Source organism: Canis lupus, chromosome 28, assembly GCF_048164855.1.
Source record: "Canis lupus baileyi chromosome 28, mCanLup2.hap1, whole genome shotgun sequence".
Taxonomy (NCBI): domain Eukaryota; kingdom Metazoa; phylum Chordata; class Mammalia; order Carnivora; family Canidae; genus Canis; species Canis lupus.
In genome coordinates this window covers 14,612,248-14,634,868 of record NC_132865.1, presented here as the reverse complement: position 1 = coordinate 14,634,868, position 22,621 = coordinate 14,612,248, and the positions used below count along the sequence as shown (strand labels likewise).

Genomic DNA, 22,621 nt, shown 5'->3' with positions numbered 1-22,621 from the left:
AAGGGAAGTACTAGAAGCAGGTACAACAGAAGCAAAAAGTATCAGCTGATATGCAAAGGGAGGTGATAGGTAACGAGTTAAAAAAAAATTTTGCCAAGTTCTGGGGCCATTCAAAGGAGCAAGCCGCTCTACCCACCTTAAAAATCTTTAGGAAATCACATCATTATGAAATTGTTTTCCATAATAGTAGCCCTGAGTCATCAAGGAAAGCTTTAAATCCTGTTCGGTATTCTCTATTTTAAAAAGCAGGAAATGTTTTGAGGACAGGCAACTGAGTAATACATTTTAGAGTTTTATAGGCAAGATTTGGTTGGGTAGACATTTGCATATTCCCTAGCAGCTGAGCTTGCTCTAATTATTCAAGAGTTTGCAATGTTTTTGATAGATAAAATTTTTAAAGAATTTTCTCTAATAGATACCGGCTTATGCTATATCATTAGAAAAATAGTAGATTGGGGATCCCTGGGTGGCTCAGTGGTTTAGTGCCTGCCTTCGGCCCGGGGTGTGATCCTGGAGTCCCAGGATCGAGTCCCATGTCGGGCTCCCTGCATGGAGCCTGCTTCTCCCTCTGCCTGTGTCTCTACCTCTCTCTCTGTGTGTGTGTGTCTCTCATGAATAAATAAATAAAATCTTAAAAAGAAAAATAGTAGATTATATTTTCCATATATCCCTATAATTTTATTTATCTATTTATTTATTTATAAAGCTTTATCTATTTATTCATGAGAGACACAGAGAGAGGCAGAGACATGGGCAGAGGGAGAAGCAGGCTCCCTGTGGGGAGCCCGATGCGGGACTCAATCCCAGAACTCCGGGATCACGACCTGAGTCAAAGGCAGATGCTCAACCACTGAGCCACCCAGGTGCCCCCTATAATTATTTTTAAATACGAAGCTGACCTATACTGATGAGGATCACAAGATCCAATGGGTGCCTCGGTGGCTCAGTTGGTTAAGCAATCAATTTAAGAGTTTTCTTTCTTGGTGGGGCATCTGAAGGCACGTCTGCCTTCAACTCAGGTCATGATCCCAGGGTCCTTAGATGGAGCTCTGTGTGGCGCTCCTTGTTCTGAGGAGCCTGCTTCTCCCACTCCCCCTGCTGTGCTCTCTCTCTCTCTCTCTCTCTGCAAATAAATAAATAAAATCCTTAGGGAAAAAAGGATCACAGGATCCTGGACTTCTGGCAGATATCATGATTAAATGAGCATTTAGGGGGTGGAAGACAGTGTCATAGGATGGGACTGAGTGAATTTTGCATGTGGCAGGGATGTAAATAGGTATGACCAAGAAGATAACTGTGATAGATTGCATTACTCATCTCATTTCTTCACTGCCCTGTAGTAAAACCCTTGCTATCAGCTCAGGATTGATAAGGTGTAGTACCCTTGCCATTGGGGAGCTTATTTCTTTAGTTGATGTACATTGAAGATATAAGTAAATTCAGGAAAGGTTTAGATTAACCTATGAATGGTAAATACAGATTTGCATATTAAAAAAAGCCCAGGGAGTTTGAAACAAATCCCCAAACTTCTGAGGCCAACATTAATGGAATACTATGAAACTTTGAAACCACAGCTGGTTAGACCATTGGGCTGACCCAGTATTGCATTTCTTATATTCATATCATTTGGTTTTTAAAAATAAATACACATTTTAGTATAAATTCCTAAGGGAAACATACAGTTTATTTGAAAAGACTTTAACTTTCCCCCCATGTTTCTTTTAAACTAATTACAAAGAACTCAGAGATGCTCTGAGCCAAAGGATGTAGGAAACTCTGTGAATGAACCTGACTTATTTTACATTCTCACACCTGCATTCTACATGTGGGAAATGGAAAAATGGGATTTTGAACATAGGATTTTAACCTCCAGGTAAGGAACTGTATGGATCCTGAAATCATCCTGCGGACAGATGAAATCTTTAGAAACCAAGAAGTGGCTCAGATTACTACCATTTGCTTCACAAAATTGCCTGCTTGAAAAAACAATTCAACTCTTTTACCATGCTCTATAAGTCTCAAATCATTATGGTTTGGAAACAATGCACATGAGACCGTGACAGCAATAATTACTTTGAATGAATGAATACAAGAAAGCAAGATATTGTGTCTTTTCCAGGCAACATTTAAATGCAAAATCTTTCATTTTAGATGCAGTAAATACCACAGAAGCCAATAGATAAAGATGATGTCCCAACTCTCAAAACCATACCAAAAGGAGTGGGAATTCCACTCAGGCAGGCAGCTGAGACAAGGACTGTGGGTAAATGCTGCAAGCTTATTGCTCAGGAATAATGGTATGTCTGAGTTATGTTACTGCCTAACTATCTTTTAGATATATTTAGTGATGCCCAATATACTAGTAAATTTCCAAACAGAACCACAAAATGGATGACAATTTAGGGTAATTCCATGCCTGTAATTTTGTTTAAAAAGAAAAAAAGAAGAAGTCTGGTCCATTAGTCATTTCTATCTTTGTTTAACACCTTTCCCTTTCCCATTCACCCTCTGGTGCAGGTGTTAATGAAATTTGAAATGACCGATGGACCAAAAAAGGTCCTGGAAAATCTATCAAATGGATATTATAATCAGCTTCCACATACTCTAACTTAAATGTTACTTGATAGGTAGGGAGCAAGAACTAGAAAAACCAGAGAAGACATCCCACAAAAAGCAAAAAGGAGAGTGATTATAAAGTTTGATCCTCTGGCAGACCAGAAATTAAAGACTTACTGATGTGAGGTGAATGAACTTTACACTGGTTGTCTTCTAAATCATTCTCTATAAGCCTGCCTCAGGAGGTAGGAAGTAACCTGTCATGGGTGTTTATAGTGTGGACTGGATGACCACTTGAGAAAAGACTGTCATGTGCAAGGAAGACTCTATGGTTTCCATGGTTTTTAAGGGAAACAGACACAGAGCTTTGGCTAATTAGATAGGGCTTGCTTATCCTTCCAGGACCCTAGGGTCTGTTTTGACTTTGTTTCTGCCCTCCTGCCTCAAGGCAGAGATCAGTTTCTGCTTTCCCCAGTGTTCCCTCAAGCATATCTAGATGGCTCCAAGTCAAGGTCCAGACAAAGTTAGGTTTTCTCCCTCCCCTCTGTAAGGTCCTGTTTGTAGGGTCGATTTCCTATTCCAACTCCGTGTCCCTCCAGATGAAAGACAGGGCCTGTCCTAGGGTCTGAGCAGGATTTACTTGCATATTGGGACAAAACACTAGTCTTCACTTCTATCGCAGAGCGATAGACAGAGGCACGAAGTTATTCTCCTACGTTCTCCAAACCCCTCCGTGCCCATGGCCTCTCCTGTGGTGTCTTGCCTCCCCCTTCCACCACAAAATCTCTGTGCAGTCAGTTCACACCAGCATTAGCAAACATGCCAAATCACCACATATTCTGCATACTGTTTCTATTGCTGTCACCTTTCTCCCTCGCATCTCTCCATCTATATAAATTCTACACAAAATGCTTTCCCCAGTATAGGTCAGGTTTAGTATTTAAAAAGAATTTCAGGAAAACAGAAAATATAATCTACTATTTTGCTAAGGATGTACCATGGTCGATATTAGAGAAAATTCTTTTAAAGTTTTATTGATCAAAGACATAATCTCTCGATTAATCAGAGAGATATCAGCTGCTAAGGAATATATAGATGTCTACACAACCAAATCTTGCCTTAAGATCTATAAAATCTTGCCTCTTCACCCTTTATCCCTCACAGGGCCTTTTTCCCTTCCTACTCTTAGCGTCTGCTTCCCAGAGGACCTGAGCCGACACAAATGCTATGAGAGAGTTTTTCTGTTCACTTGTTTGGCACGGTTAGCTGACTTATAAAAAGAGCATTGACTTGATTCAAATACTTACTTTAATATGGAAGGAACAAAGATTGTCCACTGAAAACTGATTTTCTTGGACATCTCAACCTGGGTGATTTTAATTAGGTGACTGATGGTGGCGGGGACTGATTCTCTAGGTTAAGATCCTCATGGAGATTTTCATCAAGGCTGCAAATGGAGGACATGCTCTATAAAGGAGTGAAGCAAGAAAGAATATTACATGGAGCAGAGCAACTAGAGGTACAATACAGGCTGTCAATAGGATCGTGGGGTCAAAGCATAGGAGCACTGTATAGCTTTCTCTGAGTGAGGCTGGGAAATTAGTGCCTGGCATCCAGCTTCTCATATGTGCTTGGAGTATCAGTTTCCTAGGGCTGCCATTACATGTTACCGCAAATTGGGTGACTTAAAACAACAGAACTTCATTCTCTCACAGTTTGGGAGGTCAGAAGTCTGAAATCAAAGTGTCATTGGGTTGTTCCCTTTTTGGGACCTCAGCCGGAGAATCTGTTTTCATACCTTTCTCCTAGTTTCTAGTGGTTGCCAGGAATTCTTGGCATTCCTTAGCTGGTGATAGCCTAACTACAATCTCTGCCTTAGTTGTCACATGACATTCTCCCCGTGTTTCTGTGTCTCTGTGTCCAAATTTGCCTCTTCTTATAAGAAGAACGGTCATATTACATTTAGGACCCACTTTTAATCCAGCATGACCTCATCTTAACTTGATTACATCCACAGACTATTTCAAAAAATATCACCTTCATGAGCAGGTCTTGAACAGACATGAATTTTGGGGGAGGCACCATTCAACCTGGTATAACTGGGAACTTAAGTGATTAAAAACTAGCCTTTAGGGGCACCTGAGTGGCTCAGTGGTTGAGCATTTGCCTCTGACTCAGGTTGTGATCCTGGGGTCCTGGGATCAAGTTCTGGATCAGGATCCCCATAGGGAGCCTGCTTCTCCCTCTGCCTGTGTCTCTGCCTCTCTCTGTGTGTCTCTCATGAATAAATATAATCTTTAAAAAACCAACAACTAGCTTTTAGACTGGTAGTCATAAGAGATGAGAAGGCATTTTCTGGTGATGAGCCTTTGAAAACAGGAATGAATATAGGGTCTGGTCGTAGGATCGGAAGCATCAGAGGGTATAGCTTCTTTCTTGACCATACCTCCTCTACAACTGAGACAACACTCCTCTTGCCTTTCACATCTCAGGGTACAGTGAAATAGTCTGGTTTGGTGCGTTTGCGGATGTGCATTCACCTTACTCCTTTACACCCAACTCTGCCTGCCTCTGTAACACACATTCACCTTCATCCTCTCCCATAAAGACAGCAGAATCTAAACACGAAATTGCCAGACTTCTGTTGACATTGGAGAAAGTCACTTTGGGTGGAGGCAGGCGGTTGCATCATTGGAAGAGAGTGAAAAAGGAATCTGCGTTATTTCGCAAATAGCTTTTACCCAGTCTTCCTTATTTTGTCATTTGCCCCTCCCCCAATTCACTCCCAGATCTGTAAGTACCCAGGACTGCCACTTACTGAACATCCTGAGGATTCTGCAGTAAAGCAGGTTGGTTCTCCACCTTCCCCACTGCCAGCACAGAATTTGTCTCTCTCTGTTCTAAATTAATTGCTTTTCATCCATTTACTTTCTAGACTGCAAAGTTTTATTGCTGTTGTCTTTCCCTGATTTTCTACTTGAGGTTTTTGTGTGTGAGGTGTTCTCATGTGCCTGTCCTTCTGTCACCCACCCAACCACCACTCCTTATTGCAGTCCTAGTGAGGCGTTGGGAGTGAAGATGTGTATGTTCGTTTGGTATGTAAATCTGGAATTCCAGATTTAAAGCAATACCAATCAATATGGTTGCACATTTCTCCTGAAACGGTGAACTCCTCAGGTGCAGATGTGAGGTTGACAGATTGAATTAAGGTTAGAGTTTTGCCAGCTAAGAAAAGGAGGGAGCAAGGTGACAGGACTTAAGAAGACTTGATTTGCAAGGAAATAATCATGGCATGCACCCTGGACTTTAAAGCTAGGATAGTGTGAACATGAAGGAGATGGTAAGAGTGAAAAACTGAAGGTCACTGGACTGAAGCCTCAAAGATTTTGAAAAAGTGTTCAATTGAGCATACAAGTGAAGCGAGCAGGGAGGACAAAGAGTAAAAGGCATTTATAATTCGGATCTGACCTTTTTGGAGGTGGTGGTTATTATTGGGTGTGAGCCATAGAGGGATGTGGTCAATCATCTTCCAAAGATCTCTCTCATCCTGTGTGGCTTCCTACAGTGTGACACCGCCGTGCATCCATTAAGAAGTGGAAGCTCATTCCTTCCCTCTTGAATCCAGGCTGGCCTATTAACTTGTTTATAACCCAGCGAGTGAAGTGACGAGGCATGATTTCCCAGGCTAGGTAGAAAAGGCCATGTAGTTTCTTTCCAACTCTTCTGGAATGTTCACTTTGGGAAAAGCCAGCCACCACTGGCTGACTACCCTGACACATACCATGCTACAAAAGCTGCACATAGGTGCTCTGGTCACAGAGCCAACCTTGCCAAAATACCAGATGAGGGAGTCAATCTGTCTGGACCCTCCTAGACCAGCCAGCTAGATACCTCTGAGGGACTCAATTGATGCCACAAAGCACAAAAGTGCCTGGTCAGAGCGCCTGGATTCTTGAGCTACACAGATTGTGAAATATGAGAGAATGTTTGTGATGTATAAGTTTCTATTTTCCATCCAGACCTCTCCCATGAACTCCAAACCCATATAGCCAACTGCCTCAGAACATCTCCACTTAGATGACTAATAGGTAAGTCGGATTTACCGATTAGGTAATCGGTACCTAATAGTACCGAATAGGTACTGGAGGCACCTATTCAAAACTGGGGGCACCAGTTGGTCAAATGGCTGCCTTCTGCTCAGGTCATGATCTCAGGGTCCTGGGGTTGAGCCTCAAGTCTGGCTGTCTTCTCAGTGGGGAGTCTGCTTCTCTCTCTGCCTTTCCTCTCCAATCCCCCTACCCCACTCATGCTCTCTTACTCTAATAAATAGATAAAATATTTTTTAAAAATATTCAAAACTGAGCTCTTGATAGTCCCTCCTGCTTTTCCCTATCTTGTTTATCAGCAATTCCATTCTTCCAGTTGCCCAGGCCAAACATGTTGCTATCATCCCTCACTGCTCTCTTTATCTCATAATCCATATCCAGTGTTAGGAAATACCACGGTCTCCACTTTCAAAATACATCCAGATTGCTACCACACTCACGCAAGCTGCCATCACCTCTCATCTGGATTACCCGCAAGTCTCCCCATAGATCTTGCTGTTGCTGTTCATCTTCATTCTACTCAGTATCCTGCTATTATGTGAGAGTATATCCTTCCTCTGCTTAGACTTCTCAAAGACCCTTCAGCTCAGAGTAAATAAAGGCCAAAGTCCATACCAAGACCTACAAGGTCTCTTCTACCCTCCAGGTTCATCTCCTACTCCTCTTACACTCAGCTACAATGACTTCCTCCCTGTTCCTTAAGCTGTACAGGCACAGTCCTGCTTCAGGGCCTTTGCACTAGCCATTTCCTCTATCAGAATTCTCTTTCCCAGAGATTCATGTGCTAGTTCCATTTCCTTCAAATATTATTCAAAAGTGAATTCCTAGAAACTATGTAAGGTGACAGATATTAACCAGACTTATTGTGGTGGTCATGTCTCAACATACACAAATATTGAATCATTATGTTGCGCATTTGAAATTGATACAATGTCATGTGTCAAAAAGGTAAGTTTTTAGAAGAGCTTTTTCTTTTAAGATTTTATATTTGAGAGAGAGTGCGGGTGCACATGTGAGCATAGGGACGGGGAGAGGGAGAGAATCTCAAGTAGACTCCTCACTGAGCATGGAGCCCGATGGCGGGGCTCAATCCCAGAACCCTGAGACCATGACCTGAGTTGAAACCAAGAGTTGGATGCCTAAATGACTGAACCACTCAGGTGCCCCAAGAGCTTTTTCTAAATAGTCTATCAGTGTTAAAATAGAAATTATATATTACAAAAAAGCAGATTTTTCTGTGAGGATTTCCATTGACACTAAACTTAAATTTCAGTTTCTCACTGACACCTCACAATCCCACTACTTGCTTTACTTTTTTAGAGATACAGTTAACATATTAGTTTCAAGTGTACAATATAGATATTTCCTGCAAAATGATCAGTAAAATAAGTCTAGTTAATATCACCATAGCTACAAAATCTCTTGTCTGTGATGAAAAGTTTTGAGATCTACTCTCTTAGCAACTTTCAAACATACAATATTACTAACTGGAGCCACCGTGCTGAATATTACATCCCATGACTTATTCTATAGCTTAAAGTGTGAAGTACGTATTTTTTCCACTCCCTTCACTCATTCTGCACACCCTACTCTCACCTCTGGCAACCACTAATCTGTTCTCTGTATCCATCAGTGTTTTTTTTTTTTTCCAGATTCCACATATAAGATAAAATACTATCTTTTTTAAAAACTTTATGTATTCATGAGAGACAGAGAGAGAGAGAGAGAGAGAGAGAGAGAAAGGCAGGCAGGCACAGGCACAGGCAGAGGGAGAAGCAGGCTCCATGCAGGGAGCCCAATGTGGGACTCGACCCCGGGGACTCCAGGATCACTCCCTGAGCAGAAGGCAGACACTTAATCACTGAGCCACCCAGGCGTCCCTCTTATTTTTCTTATTATTTCTTTAGCATACCTCCAAGGTCCATCCATGTTGTTGCAAATACCAAGATTTCCTTTTTTATGGCTTAATATTTTTATTTTTATTTTTTTTAAATTTATTTATTCATGATAGTCACACAGAGAGAGAGAGAGGCAGAGACACAGGCAGAGGGAGAAGCAGGCTCCATTCACCGGGAGCCCGACGTGGGATTCGATCCCGGGTCTCCAGGATCGCGCCCTGGGCCAAAGGCAGGCACCAAACCGCTGCACCACCCAGGGATCCCGGCTTAATTTTTTTTATATATGTAAACACACACCACATTTTCTTTATTCATCCATTGATGGACACTTACGTTGCTTCCACATCTTGACTACTGTAAATACTGTTGCAAAGAACATGGGGGTTCAGCTACCTTTTCAATTTAGTAGTTTTGTTTTCTTCAGGTAAATACCCAGAAGAGAAATCACTAGATCATATGGTATTTCCACTTCTAAACTTTTGAGGGAACCCCATACTGCTTTCCACAGTAGTTGCAGCAATTTAAATTCCCACCAAACATGCAGGAAGATTCCCTTTTCTCCACATCCTCACCAGCACTTGTTATTTCTTATCTTCTTGATAACAGCCATTTTAATAGGTTTGAGGTGATCTCACTGTGGGTTACACCTTACATTTCTCTAATGATTAGTGATGCCGAGCATCTTCTCATGTACCTGCTCGGCCACCTGTATGGCTTTTTTGGAAAGATGTCTATTCAGATCCTCTGCTTTCCCTGCTCTATTTTACTTTGTCCCTAGCACATATCACTGTCTAACATACTAGATATTTTACCCATTTATTTTCTATTTCCCCAAAGCAAGCAATTTTGTCTAGTCTGTATACTCCTGTTCCGAATCGTGCCATGCACACAGCAAGCACTCAAAACATTTATTGAGAGGATCCCTGGGCGGGTCAGCAGTTTAGCACCTGCCTTCGGACCAGGGCGTGATCCTGGAGTCCCGGGATCGAGTCCCATGTCAGGCTCCCTGTGTGGGGGCCTGCTTCTACCTCTGCCTCTCTCTCTCTCATGAATAAATAAATAAAATCTTTAAAAAAAAAACAAAAAAACATATTTATTGAAAAACAGAATTCCTAGGAACAGTTTATATTACCTCAACAAAGGAAAGTGGGTGTAAAAGGAGGGAGGAGGGGAGAAACAACTAAAAAAAATTCTAATGAATAACAGCTGTAATTATGGCTTTCCTTTATTATGTCTTCTTTCAATCATTTATTCACAATTTTCTAATTGCATTCTCGATGAATATGTAGGTTCAACAACAACAAAAAGGAATGCACTAAGCAAAGTCTGTTTCTTATTCATGATGTTCCTCTTATGATTTTGTGTCTTTACTCTCCTGGATTCCTAAGAGAATCGCATCCGCCTCAAGTATAGTTGTATCTGTGGTCGCTCCCAGGAACCTAGACGTAAGTTCGAGATCTAACAGTCGCAGCCGGACTCTGGTTCCTTTCTGGTATTTCCTAAATAGTAAGAAAAACAATTCCATGAATTTGGCATATCACAGTATGAACAACTAGTTTAAAGGAAAACTCAAATTCTAATTTTAAATGTGGTGGCTCAAAATAAAGAAGTTAATACATCATTTATTAAAAAGAACTTTATAGTAGTATCTGAGATATAGTTGTTTTTGACAGAAAAATAATTTAGTTGTATCAGAATTTTCATCTTAAGGGGACTTTTAAAGATTTTATAACCAAAATAAAAACATAGCCCAAACTAAAATGCAAACAAGTCAATTCTTGAAACTGACATTTATTTTAATATGTCATTCATTTTTTTTTTTAAATCAGAGAGTGATATCAAGGGAAAAAACGATTTTCAGATACATATTTTTTCTTCAAAAGTTAGAATCTTCTTTTAAAGTAAAGGAAATTTTACAAAAGCAAAATGGAAAAAAGTCTAAATGTTTAGTGTTGGGGCTTGACTGCCCTGTAATTAAGTATAATGATAGCCATAACACGCCTGATGGTTCACTTGGTCAATAAAGTCGTATTTTATAATACCAAATGAAAACTTAGACTCATTTGCCTTCTTCCTCAATCAAGTATTTTAAGAGTGTAATACCAAAATTATGAAAGGGTGCAGGAGAGTGCAAATATTGCTATAGATTGAAATCCAAAAATCTTTAAAGATCTAAATATACAAGGCATACTTTGTTTCATTGTGCTTCACTTTGTACTTTGCAAATTTTACGTTTTTTACAAATTGAAGTTTTGTGGCAACCCTGTGTCAAATGAGTGTATTGCCACCATCTTTCCAACAGCATTTGCTCACTTTGTGTCTCTTTGTCACGTTTAGATAATTTGCACAATATTTCAAACTTTGTCACTATTATTATATTTGTTATAGTGATCTGTGATTAGTGATTACAACTTGTTGAAAGCTGAGATGATGGTTAGCAGTTTTTAGCAATAAAGTATTTTTTTAATTAAACAATTTTTTTTAATTGAAGTGTAGTTGACACACAATGTCACATTAGTTTCAGGTGTACAACATAGTGATTTGACAATGCTAACTCCCAAGACGTGTAGCTACCATCTGTCATCATACAATGCTACATACCTTTGGCTATATTCCCTATGTCTTTTATCTCCAGGACTCATTCATTCCATAACTGGAAGCCTGTACCTTTCACTCCCTTTTACCCATTTTGCCCGTTCCCACCACCTCCACTCTGGCAACCATGAGTTTGTTCTCTGTATTACGGGTTTGTTTCTGCTTTATCTTCATTTGTATTGTTTTCTAGATTCCAAGTATAAGTGAAATCATGTGGTATTTGTCTCTCTGACTTACTGAATTTAGCATAATACTTTCTAGGTCTGTCCATATTTGGGTCCATCCATTAATACATACACCCACCACATCTTCTTTATCCATTGCTTTATTGATGGACACTTGGGCTGCTTCCATATCATGGCCACTGTAAATAATGCTGCAATAAACATATAGGTAGGTGTATATATTTTTTTTCCAATTAGGGTTTTCATTTTCTTTGGGTAAACATCCAGTAGTGGAATTACTGGATTATATGGTACTTCTATATTTAATGTTGGAAACTCCATATTGTTTTCTACATTTCTATCATATGAGGGCTCCTTTTTCTCCACATCCTCACCAAAATTACTTGTCATTTTTTATCTTTTTGATACAAGCCGTGACAAGTATCAACTGACATCTTATTATGGTTTTGATTTACATTTTCCTGATGATCTGTTTATCACTTCTATGCCTTCTTTGGAAAAATGTCTGTTCAGGTCCTCTACCCATTTTAAAATCAAATTATCTTGGATTTTTTGTTTTGTTTGGTTTGGTTTGGTGTTGAGTTGTTAAGTTCTTTACATGTTCTGGATATTAACCCTTCTCAGATATATCATTTGCAAATGTCTTTTCCCAGTCACAAGGTTGTCTTTTTGTTTTGTTGCTGATTTCCTTCACCATGCAAAAGCTTTTTATTTTGCTGTAGTCCCAATAGCCATAAAGTATTTTTTAATCAAAGTATATGCAGTTAATAACCTTTGGGTAGGGTTTGAACTCCCCAGGTTCACTTATATGTGGATTTTTCCCCAATATATATAGTACAGTACTATAAATGTATTTTCTCTTCCTTATGATTTTCTCAATAACATTTTCCTTTTATTTTGTTTTGCTTTTTTAGAGAAAGTGCTAGTGCAAGCAGGGGAGGGGCAGAGATAGAGGAAGAGAAAGAATCTTAAGTAGACTCCATACCCAGAAAGGAGCCAGAGGTGGGGCTCTGCAATCTCACCTCCCTGTAATTACCACCCAAGCGAAAATCAAGAGTTCGACACTTAATCGACTGAGCCACCCATGCATCCCAATGACATTTTCTTTAGCTTACTTTATAAGAATATAGTATATAATACACATAACATTCAAATACACATTAATTAACTATATTATCATTGAGGCTTCCTGCCAACCACGGGCTATTTGTAGCTAAGTTTCTGGGGAGTCAAAAATTATACAAGATTTTCGACTACATGGGGGTTAATGCTTCTAACCACCGCATCGTTCAAGGGAGAATTGTACCTTGCTCTTTTAGAAATAATGCTATTGTTGCACCCTTAATGGGCTAAAGTGTTTACAGTGTAAACATAACTTTTATATGTGCTGGGAAACCAAAGAGTTCATTTGACTTGCTTTATTGCAATATTTGCTTCATTGTGGTGGTCTGGAACTAAGTCTGCACTATCTCTGAGGTATGCCTGTGCACTTTTGAGTATTCTAAGTTAATTTTAAGATTAAGTAATTTTATATAAATGGAAGGTAAAGAAACACAGTTCTCAAAAAAAGTCACTGGAAAAGGATTTTTGTAGATCATCTGATGAACAGTCTCCACACAATGTTTGACTAGGTATTCTAAAGGAATTTACATATGCTCCATCAAGTAAACATGAAGGCTATTTCATTTCTTAAAAAACATATTTTTCTTTCTGATTACAGAAGTAAACTTTCTTTTGTAAAACTGCAGAATAATGAAATCAGTCATATTTTCTTGTCCTTCTACATGTGTATTTACATGTACATAGACATGAGTGTGTATTTGACAGCACAGATCTTATTATCTTTGTTTAAAAAATAAAGGGATATCTTAGAATATTGAGGCATAGCTGTATAGTCTTAGAAAACAGTAATTATAGGACATACCCTATATGAATTAACCACTCGGAAAAGGAGGTTAGTGCATCAACAAGATAAAGCTAAACACTATTTTTTCTTTTTTTTCCCCACTTTTTTTTATTAAAGATTTTACTTATCCATTCATGAGAGAAAGAGAGACACAGGCAGAGGGAGAAGCAGGGTCCACACAGGGAGCCCAACGTGGGACTTGATCCCAGGTCTCCAGGATCACGCGCCCCGGGGCCGAATGCCATGCTAAACTGCTGCACCACCCGGGCTGCCCTGAACACTATTTTCTGTATTACTTGGAGCTGTAACCTATGTTCTAATAGATTCTTTCATTTGTCCTCACAGCATGACACACAGTTAATTCATTAAATCAGCTTTGATTTGTGTTGACCTCTCCTCCCCGCCTTTCCTGCAACATCCACTTAGCAAGTTTAGTTCATTTCTTTAACAGATATTTCTTGAACTTAACCCTTCAAGTCTCGTTACCCCTTAGCTGAAGCTTGAGGTCCAACGTGATCTTCTCAGAGCTCATGTTTCTACTTGCTTCTCAGGATGGGTTCCATATCTTGGCCTAATGTTCATTCCCACATACTTCATTCCCTCTGTACCTTTGCTTCTATTGCCAGCACTGCTTGAACTTATCATCTATCCATTGATAGATAATCTTAAGGTCCAGATAGAATGAATACATCAAATGCAGCTCCTGAGAACCTTGACATTCTCCTTGTCGGAATGAAGAGTCTTGGATGCAAATCTGAGCCCTACTATTTACTAGTTGGGTAACCCTGTGTAACTTGCTTTCTCTGAACCACAATTTCCTCATCTACAACAATGGTGATTCCAGGTTCACTGTGAAGGTTAAATGAAATAATATGTTGAAAATGCTTACCACGTGACTGGAAATGTTAGTGCCCCTCACATACTTGTATTGGTTATCTATATAAGTCTCTGATTTCTCATTAGCCTGTATGCTCCCCCAAGATCTGGCACTATTATTTCTCTCTCTATCCTTCTAGAACCAATGCAGCAGGTACTCAAACATCTGTCAATAAATTAACATGACACTTGCTGATAAAAGCTACCAGGTCACAGATTATCTAGAATTTCTATTTTCTTGGCTTTAGCAGCTGTGTAGACTGGTACATTTACTTAACCTCTCTGAAATCTGCCTGGCACTGTGCCTAGCATATAGCGGTTAATAAAAGTTAGCTTTCTTTTTTCCATTGTTAATTGTTGGCTTATTTCTTTTTACTTATTTTTAGGAGTATTTATAGGTAGATTATAAACTAATCATGAGGAGATGAACGGTGACTTTTCATAAATACAGCTGAACATGTCACAAATACTAGAGGCAAAAATTCTGGGTGTATCATAGTGAAAGGAAGTTCTCAGTTTAAGTGGTTCTGTGTCATATTAATGATGAAAGTGTCCAATTAAAAAATAAAAACAGAAACATCATGAGTGACCAGTATGGTTGGTAATTTATGGAAGGCAAAAGTTTGTCCCCATTTTTATATGCAGTAGCTTTTTTTAAAAAAAAAAACTTACTTATTTAGAGAGAAAGAGAAAAAGAAAAAAACTAGTGGGAGCGGGGGAGGGAGAGGGAAAGAGAATCTCAAGCAGACTCCACAATAAGGATGGAGCTGGACGCAGGGCTCAATCTCACAACCCTGAGATCACCACCTGAGCTGAAACCAAGAGCCAGATGGTTTAACCAACTATGTCCCTCAGATACAGTAGCTTTTAATAGTATGAAAGCTTTGCCTTCATCTCTAAAAAGTATGGAAATTCTGAGAATTACCCAGTGAGATGGAAATGGAGATGAAAAGCAAACTGCAGGCCTTTATGTGTGTTGAAAGAAGAATTATCCAAATATACACATTGTGTACTACATAAAACGAAACAGAACCTTTAAAAAATTCTTACTTCTGCTATCTTGAGTAGCTATTTCTACTTTTACGGTACTTCATTTTTACTTTGTATTAGTACAGCTAATTCCATATAAGTGTTATCTCCTTTATCAGACTGTAAGATCCTTAGGGGCAGGGATTTCATATCTGTCTCTTATAGTACCATGTACACACTTCACATAATATAGCCTTCTGAACAGTATATCACACTTTCCAGTATATCAGAAACACCTTGGGGTACTGATAAAAAAGGCAAATGGAGGGAAGCAACCCTGAGAGTGAGCTAGCAAATCTGGGGTGGGACTTAGGAATTAACCTTTTTAGCAAGCTTCCTAGGTGATTCTGACTCAGGCTCCTCTCGTCACCACTTGAAAAAATCTGGCTTAGAATTATCTTTGTTAATATACAATCAAGTGCAGGAGGACAGGATAGTCTACATAAATACAAAAGGCCCGTGAAATGAGGACCTCTGACAAAACTTTGTGGGCACCATTAACAAGCTTCAAGAGTAACAGATGTTTTCCTAAGTGACAACAGCCTCTGAGGGTAATTTAGATAGAAAAAAGAAAAAGTTAGGAATATATCATGGACAAATGCATCTAAAAAGAATCGCTTGAATAAAGCTCACTGATAGTCTGGGGTGAGGCTGCCTTGCTTGCACTGAATATCCAGGACATGGAAAGGTTAGCATACTTCTCCAACAGAAATAGCAGCCATACAATTAACATGGAGTTTATTCTTGCTTTAACTTTGAAATACTTTATTAAATTAAAAAAAGAAGAAGAAATAACTAATGTATTTCTGAGAAGTCCATTTCTTCCAATATAATTCTAGGTGAAACTTCTTTGATAATCAGTAATACTGCTTAGTCTTCTCATTTGGGTTTCCATTGTTCCACATAACAAGATTTAAAATGAATATGCCAGTAAACTCTTTTCCCAGATTGTTTATGCAGCCTTTAAATGGTCACTTTATTCAAAGATTTTGGCCTAGGTATAAAAATCCAGAGAAGGCAATGTAGTGATTGAGAATGTGGGCTCTGGAGCCAGATGACTAGACATGTGCAGTTTTATCACATAAATATACAACTCTGAGCTACTTTATCTCTGTTTCAGTGTCCTTATTTGTAAAATGGGAATACCCATGACTTAGGTTCTTATGAGCATGAAAGAAATCAACTCATGCCAAGCCCTTATAAGTACTCATAAATGTTAGCTATCACTGTCGCTCACCATCATCATCATAAACACAAATCCAGTAAAAATTGATACTCTACGTTGGGTGATGGAGAGTACAAGAGCACTTTCAGTTCTAATCCAGTTACAATTGAATCAATAAAAGATGCCGACAGAAGGAAAATTGGGGTGGGGGGGTTCTTCCCATATTTGTTATGATTCAAATTTTATTTATTTTCATGGTATAAACACTCTTCTCTTAAAATATAACAAAAATATTCTACAAAAATGAAAACCATTTCTTTTGAAATGAATGTTGAATTTCCAATGAGGATGTGAGACAAAACAGCTCCAAACAAAAGCAAGTGAAATTCAGAGAACTACACACTGAGTGGTCCGCATTTCCCAGCACTGACCACAACATAACTAGAAACAAGAAAGCCACGTATACCATCAGTCACAAAAGGGTCACAGTGATTTATCTACTCTCATACTCTTTTTGGCAGGGGCTCAGGAAGACTGAGGTGCAGGGAAAGGTGTCTCATTTTGCCTGTCTGCTATCCCTCTTGCTTCATTAACTTTTGATGGAGGTAAGCCTCTGACAAATCTACTTATATATTTAGCACACACCATTTCTTAGAAGAGGAAGATAACAATTTCTATGGATTCATAATTTGTTCTTCCAAGAAGCAATCTTTAGCTTCATTTTAAATTCAATAGCAGCCTTAACCTCTAACCTAATCAACTGCCCCCTTTCATGATTTTCTTATTTATTTATTTATTTATTTTTAAAGATTTTATTTATTTATGAGAGACACAAAGAGAGAGGCAGAGGGAGAAGCAGGCTCCATGCAGGATGCCTGATGTGGGACTCAAACCCAGGACTTCAGGATCACGCCAAGAGCCGAAGGCAAATGCTTAATTGTTGAGCCACCCAGGCGTCCCTCATGATTCTCTAAACCTGAATCTATTTCTTCTTTTTATAATGGGGTTTTATTATTCTTTTATTTATCTAGTTTTTCCTCATTCCTTTGACTGTATCAATGAACTCTTCCAAAATTGCACAAATACCTGTAACAAAATTTTGCTACAATGTGAAAGGGGTTCACAGATTACATGAAGGCTATCCATGGACCTCTGAGATTAAGCAGCCCCACTCTAGATTTTAAGTCTGTTTATCTTTCTTGAAGTAAAAGAAATGAGTTCTCATTTTATGGACACATCATGGCCTTGTAATAATTACTTCTGATTTATTTCCAAAGTGCTTCTTAAGGAAACCCAGGACTTCACTGAACAAGGTCACTGAGCTAATGCTCAAAGCCATAAAGCTTCATTTTCTCATGGATATAAAAGTCCATAATAAATTAGTAAAGAAAATAATATTATTATCTATGGTCACTTAAATTAAGTCTACCCTATTAGGAATGAATAAGGACAGGTGTTAAAAGAAGAATCATATCCACAGTAGCATTATGTTTTCAATTTTAAAAATATGGAAGAAAAAGATAAATCAACAAAAAGTATCCAACAAAGAAACAGGCTTAAGATGATTATTTTAAGAGGATGGATGGGCCCATAGTCTTGAATATTGGGCCCAGCATAAAGCACAGGTTTTTTTTTTTTTTTTAATTTAAATTCAATTAATTAACATATAATGTATTATTAGTTTCAGAAGTAGAAGTCAGTGATTCATCAGTCTTCTGTAACACCCAGTGCTGATTACATCTCACGCCTTCCTTAATGTCCATCACCCTGTTACCCCATTCCCTCTAGCAACCGTTTGTTTCCTATGATTAAGAGTCTCTTATGGTTTGTCTCCTTCTCTGATTTCATCTTGTTTTATTTTTCCTTCCCTTCTCCTATGCTCTTCTGTTTTGCTTCTTAAATTCCACATATGAGTAAAATCGTATGATAACTGTCTTTATCTGATTGATTTATTTCACTCAGCATAATATCCTCTAGTTCCATCCACATTGTTGCAAATGGCAGGATTCATTTTCTTTTCTTTCCTTTCCTTTCCTTTCCTTTTCTTTTCATTTCTCCTTCCTTCCTCCCTCCCTTCCTCCCTCCCTCCCTTTCTTCCTTCTTTTCTTTTCTTTCTTCTTTCTTTCTTTCTTTCTTTCTTTCTTTCTTTCTTTCTTTCTTTCTTTCTTTCTTTCTTTCTTTCTTTCTTTCTTTCTTTCATGGCTGAATCATATTCTATTATACTATATCTTCTTTATCCATTCATCTGTTGATGGACATTGTGGCTCTTTCCATAGTTTAGCTATTGTGGACATTGCTGCTATAAACATTGGGGTGCAGGTGCCACTTTGGATCACTACATTTGTATCTCTGGGGTAAATACCAATTGCTGGGTCAGAGGGTAGCTCTATTTTCAACTTTTTGAGGAACTTCTATACTGTTTTCCAGAGTGGCTCTCCCAGCTCAGCACAGCTTTTCTAAAATGTGTTGGAAATGCTTACAGGTACTTTTTGATGGTCACAATGATCAGGCTGACATTTAGCAGAGGGTGGGTAGAATGCAGATATTCTGTAAGATATAGAACTCTTCTGCACAACAAAGTTGCCCTACATCTGTGCTAGACAACCCATGTGGGTGGAAAACCTACTAATCTAAGCCTAGAACTAGCTCTGCTAAAGATAAAAAGTTGTTTTTTTAAATAAAAGTTAAAGTATACACTAAATTTCCAAAAATGTGATTACTATGTAAATGAATGGAAGACTGACTTTGTTCAGAATGTTCACTGTCTCAGAAAAATCACATCACCATAAACAATACCACCATTTCATTTTTGTGTTCTGCTCCATGTGGTAAGTGTATCTTCTTTATAATTTAACCTTTGGCCTACTCCTTGCATTGGTAGAAGATCAGTCCTCTTTATACTTGTCATCTAAAATACATGATTTTTGGGACGCCTGAGTGGCTTAGCGGTTTAGCACCTGACTTGGCCCAGGGTGTGATCCTGGAGTCCAGGGATCAAGTCCCACATTGGGCTTCCTGCATGGAGCCTGCTTCTCTCTCTCTCTGCCTATGTCTCTGCTTCTCTCTCTCTCTGTGTCTCTCATGAATAAATAAAATACATGATTTATGTTCTTACCTTTCAATGAAATGCACTGATAAAAACTTAACTAAAATATCAGTAATACCGGGACGCCTGGGTGGCTCAGTGGTTGAGCATCTACCTTTGGCTCAGGGCACGATTCCAGATTCCCAGGATTGAGCCCCACATCGGGCCCCCTACATGGAGCCTGCTTCTCCCTCTGCCTATGTCTCTGCCTCTCTGTGTGTGTGTGTGTGTGTGTGTGTGTGTGTGGTGAATAAATAAATAAGATCTCAAAAAAAAAAAAATCAGTAATACCAAACACCACAGCCCAACATAACTTTCTATGATAACAAATAACTTTAGATAAGGTTTGAACACTTGAAATATGGCTAGTGTGAGTAACTAAACTTCTAAAATTTTTTTAAAAGATTTTTATTATTTATTTATTCATGAGAGACACAGAAAGACAGGCAGAGACACAGGCAGAGGGAGAAGTAGGCTCTACGCAGGAAGCCCAACGCAGGACTCGATCCTGGGACTCCAGGATCATGCCCTGGGTCAAAGGCAGGCGCTAAACCACTGAGCCACCCAGGCGTCCCCTAAACTTCTAAATTATACTTAATTAATTTAAATTTAAAATTTAAAAAGCCACATCAAAGTGCAGCTCTAGACAATTTCAAATTGACAAGTAAGCATACCTGTCCTACAATACATAAATATACATTGTGGCAGAAAGGCTAGTTTTGCAGGAAAAATAGCAATTTGAAATAATATGTTGGGCAGCCCGGGCGGCTCAGCGGTTTAGCACCACCTTCAGTCCAGGGCCTGATCCTGAGGGACCCGGGATCGAGTCCCACGTCGGGCTCCCTGCATGGAGCCTGTTTCTCCCTCTGCCTGTGTCTCTGCCTCTCTCTCTCTCTCTGTGTCTCTCATGAATAAACAAAATATTTTAAAAAAATAATATGTTATAACAAATATCACTAATTACATCTAGCAATGATAAAGTCTGATACTTCTTTGCCATTACTAACCCTTCAAACATTTCTTTCCTGTTACCTTTGGTGCTCTTCCTCAATTCTATTGGGACATTGTACTAGATCTATAGCAACTGAACTGTCTTATTAGATATTTTGAGGTTATAATTAAGTTCTCTGGAAAGATAGCTTCCCCATTATTACAGGCATAAAATTAAGATACATGGAAGTGAAATAACTTGCCTAATGCTGCAAAGTGGTAAGAAAGGAGTCACAGATTCTTTTACCTCTTCCTTTTCTCAAGTTCTCAATTACCTGTGACTTCTTGCAAGAACTATAAACTTAATCCCCTAGGGGTGGTAAGAATTTACCACTTCATATAATTTTATACTATCTTTCCTTTTAAATAAAATGTAGGCCACATTGCTGTCATCCAACTCATTATTTTAACTGTTCTCTCATTAGAAAAATGATTACTTTCAGTGGTAACAAATAGCAACATCAGAAAAAAAAATCTCCATGGCTTTATACAATTCTCTCTCTTTTTTTTTTTTTTTTTTTTTTACTTTTTTAATTAGGAAGAACATTCCAGGTAGTAGTTTTTTAGAAATCTTATATTTCATATGAAAACCACTGAATACTGCTGTCTTGAAAGGCAAATAGGATGTCTCCAATGAGCGCATTCAAAATAAAAATAGCCTGTGTTTCTACTGCTTGGTACGTTTCTTTCTTTTAACTTCAAGTGCTTGCCTCCTTGTGATCTTTGTGAACTCCAGGCTAAACGGATCCAATCCCAGCCTTCACCATGACTGCTCTCTTCCACTGTGTGCTTTCTCGGACCATATGCTGCAGTAAATGAGCCTGCATGGCTGAGCTGTTTAGGAAAAGGGCAATTAAATCTGGTTTTGCATTTCTTTATTAAAGACATGGTTTAAAGACTTTCCTTAGGAGAGGTTTTTGACATTCTTTCCACAGACGTTCTTTAACATCTGTCAGGGCATGCTAGTGATGGTTCTCATAGACTTAAAATAGAGAGAATCCCTCTGACTAGTTCTTTGATATAAATATATTAATAATCCAAAGCTGACAAATATAAGGCATGGATTAAACCTCAATATCTAAAGAATATTGGGAGGAATTCTGACTTTGCTAGTCAATTTAGCTATCTTGCTGTAATCATAATTCTCAGAGGTTTAAAAATAGTTCTTTTCCCTCAAATCATTAGACATCTATGTTTTTACCCCAATGAGTTAAAATGGTTTAGAACTTTTGTATGTTCAAATTCTGATTTTCATACAATTCTTCATTTAAAGTTTTAAGACTTTAGAAGTAAATTTTTCTTCTCCTTTTTGAAGAGAAAAAGTTAAAATGTTTCTAACAGTTCAATTAACATCTATTTGATTTTTTCTAATTTATACAAGTGTTCACAATGTTGATCTATATGTAAATCCAGCAACTTGTCCATGTGTGTGTGTATGTGCATGAGTGCGTGTGCATGTGTACAGAGAGCACAAGAGCATACACGCAAACGTGAGAGCACATGTGGAAATGTGTGTACTTTTTTCTTCAAATGAATTGTCTGAACATCAATTTCTTCGTCTTTAAAAAAGCACAGTGTTAGAAAAGACCTAAGGTCTTTTGCAGTCCTATGATTTTGTTCTACTTTTATACAATGTTAAGTATTTGAAAACTGATATAATGTAAAATGATTTTAAGTGCAAAGCTGATTAAATATATATGAAATGAAAGATCTTAATAACTTTTATTAGCTATATAAAATATATAAAATGTTATTATAGCCTTAAATAGTCAATTAACAAATGAACCCTATGCAAACTACTTGATGCACTCTGGATTTGTCTCACTTTTTCAAAATACCATCTGCCATGTTTCCCTGACCTATCTGGTCTCTTGCTTCTTTCTGTCCAATCTGTCAGATGTCTTTCAAGATTTTCTCACCACCATACTATCCATACTGTGTTACCAAGCACAGCAGCCATAGTTAACAAAATAAAGGTAGAAAGTGTTCATAACGTTCTATAGCTCTCCAATACTTACACTCATTAAAATGTAAAATGCAGCACAAATCTTAAGTTCTAATTTATTATCCTAGGTCATTAGAAGATGTAAATGGGAAACAAAATTATATCCATAACTTCTGCTACCTGAATTATTATCAAAAGCCTTTTGAAAAAAACCTAATGATTATATCTTTAAAAACACTAGAGAGAGAGTACTTATCCAATAGGCCAAAATAAACTATGCAAATC

At 38.3% G+C, this 22,621-nt stretch overlaps 1 protein-coding gene across 10 annotated transcripts in view; it reads right to left on the bottom strand.

The window, feature by feature from the left end:
- Nucleotides 1–22,621, bottom strand: part of MRPS28 (mitochondrial ribosomal protein S28) — a 116,297-nt gene that overhangs the window by 5,481 nt on the left and 88,195 nt on the right. For 5 of the 10 annotated variants that reach the window (XM_072804137.1, XM_072804139.1, XM_072804140.1 and 2 more), the window contains one exon: nt 9,768–10,059. In XM_072804137.1, coding sequence (XP_072660238.1) covers nt 10,000–10,059 — 60 coding nt within the window. In that variant the 3' untranslated portion in view covers nt 9,768–9,999. Of the gene's footprint in view, nt 1–3,863; nt 4,024–9,767; nt 10,060–11,392; nt 11,532–22,621 lie in introns of those variants that run through there. The other 5 variants (XR_012019985.1, XR_012019986.1, XM_072804141.1 and 2 more) reach the window with 4 other exon arrangements.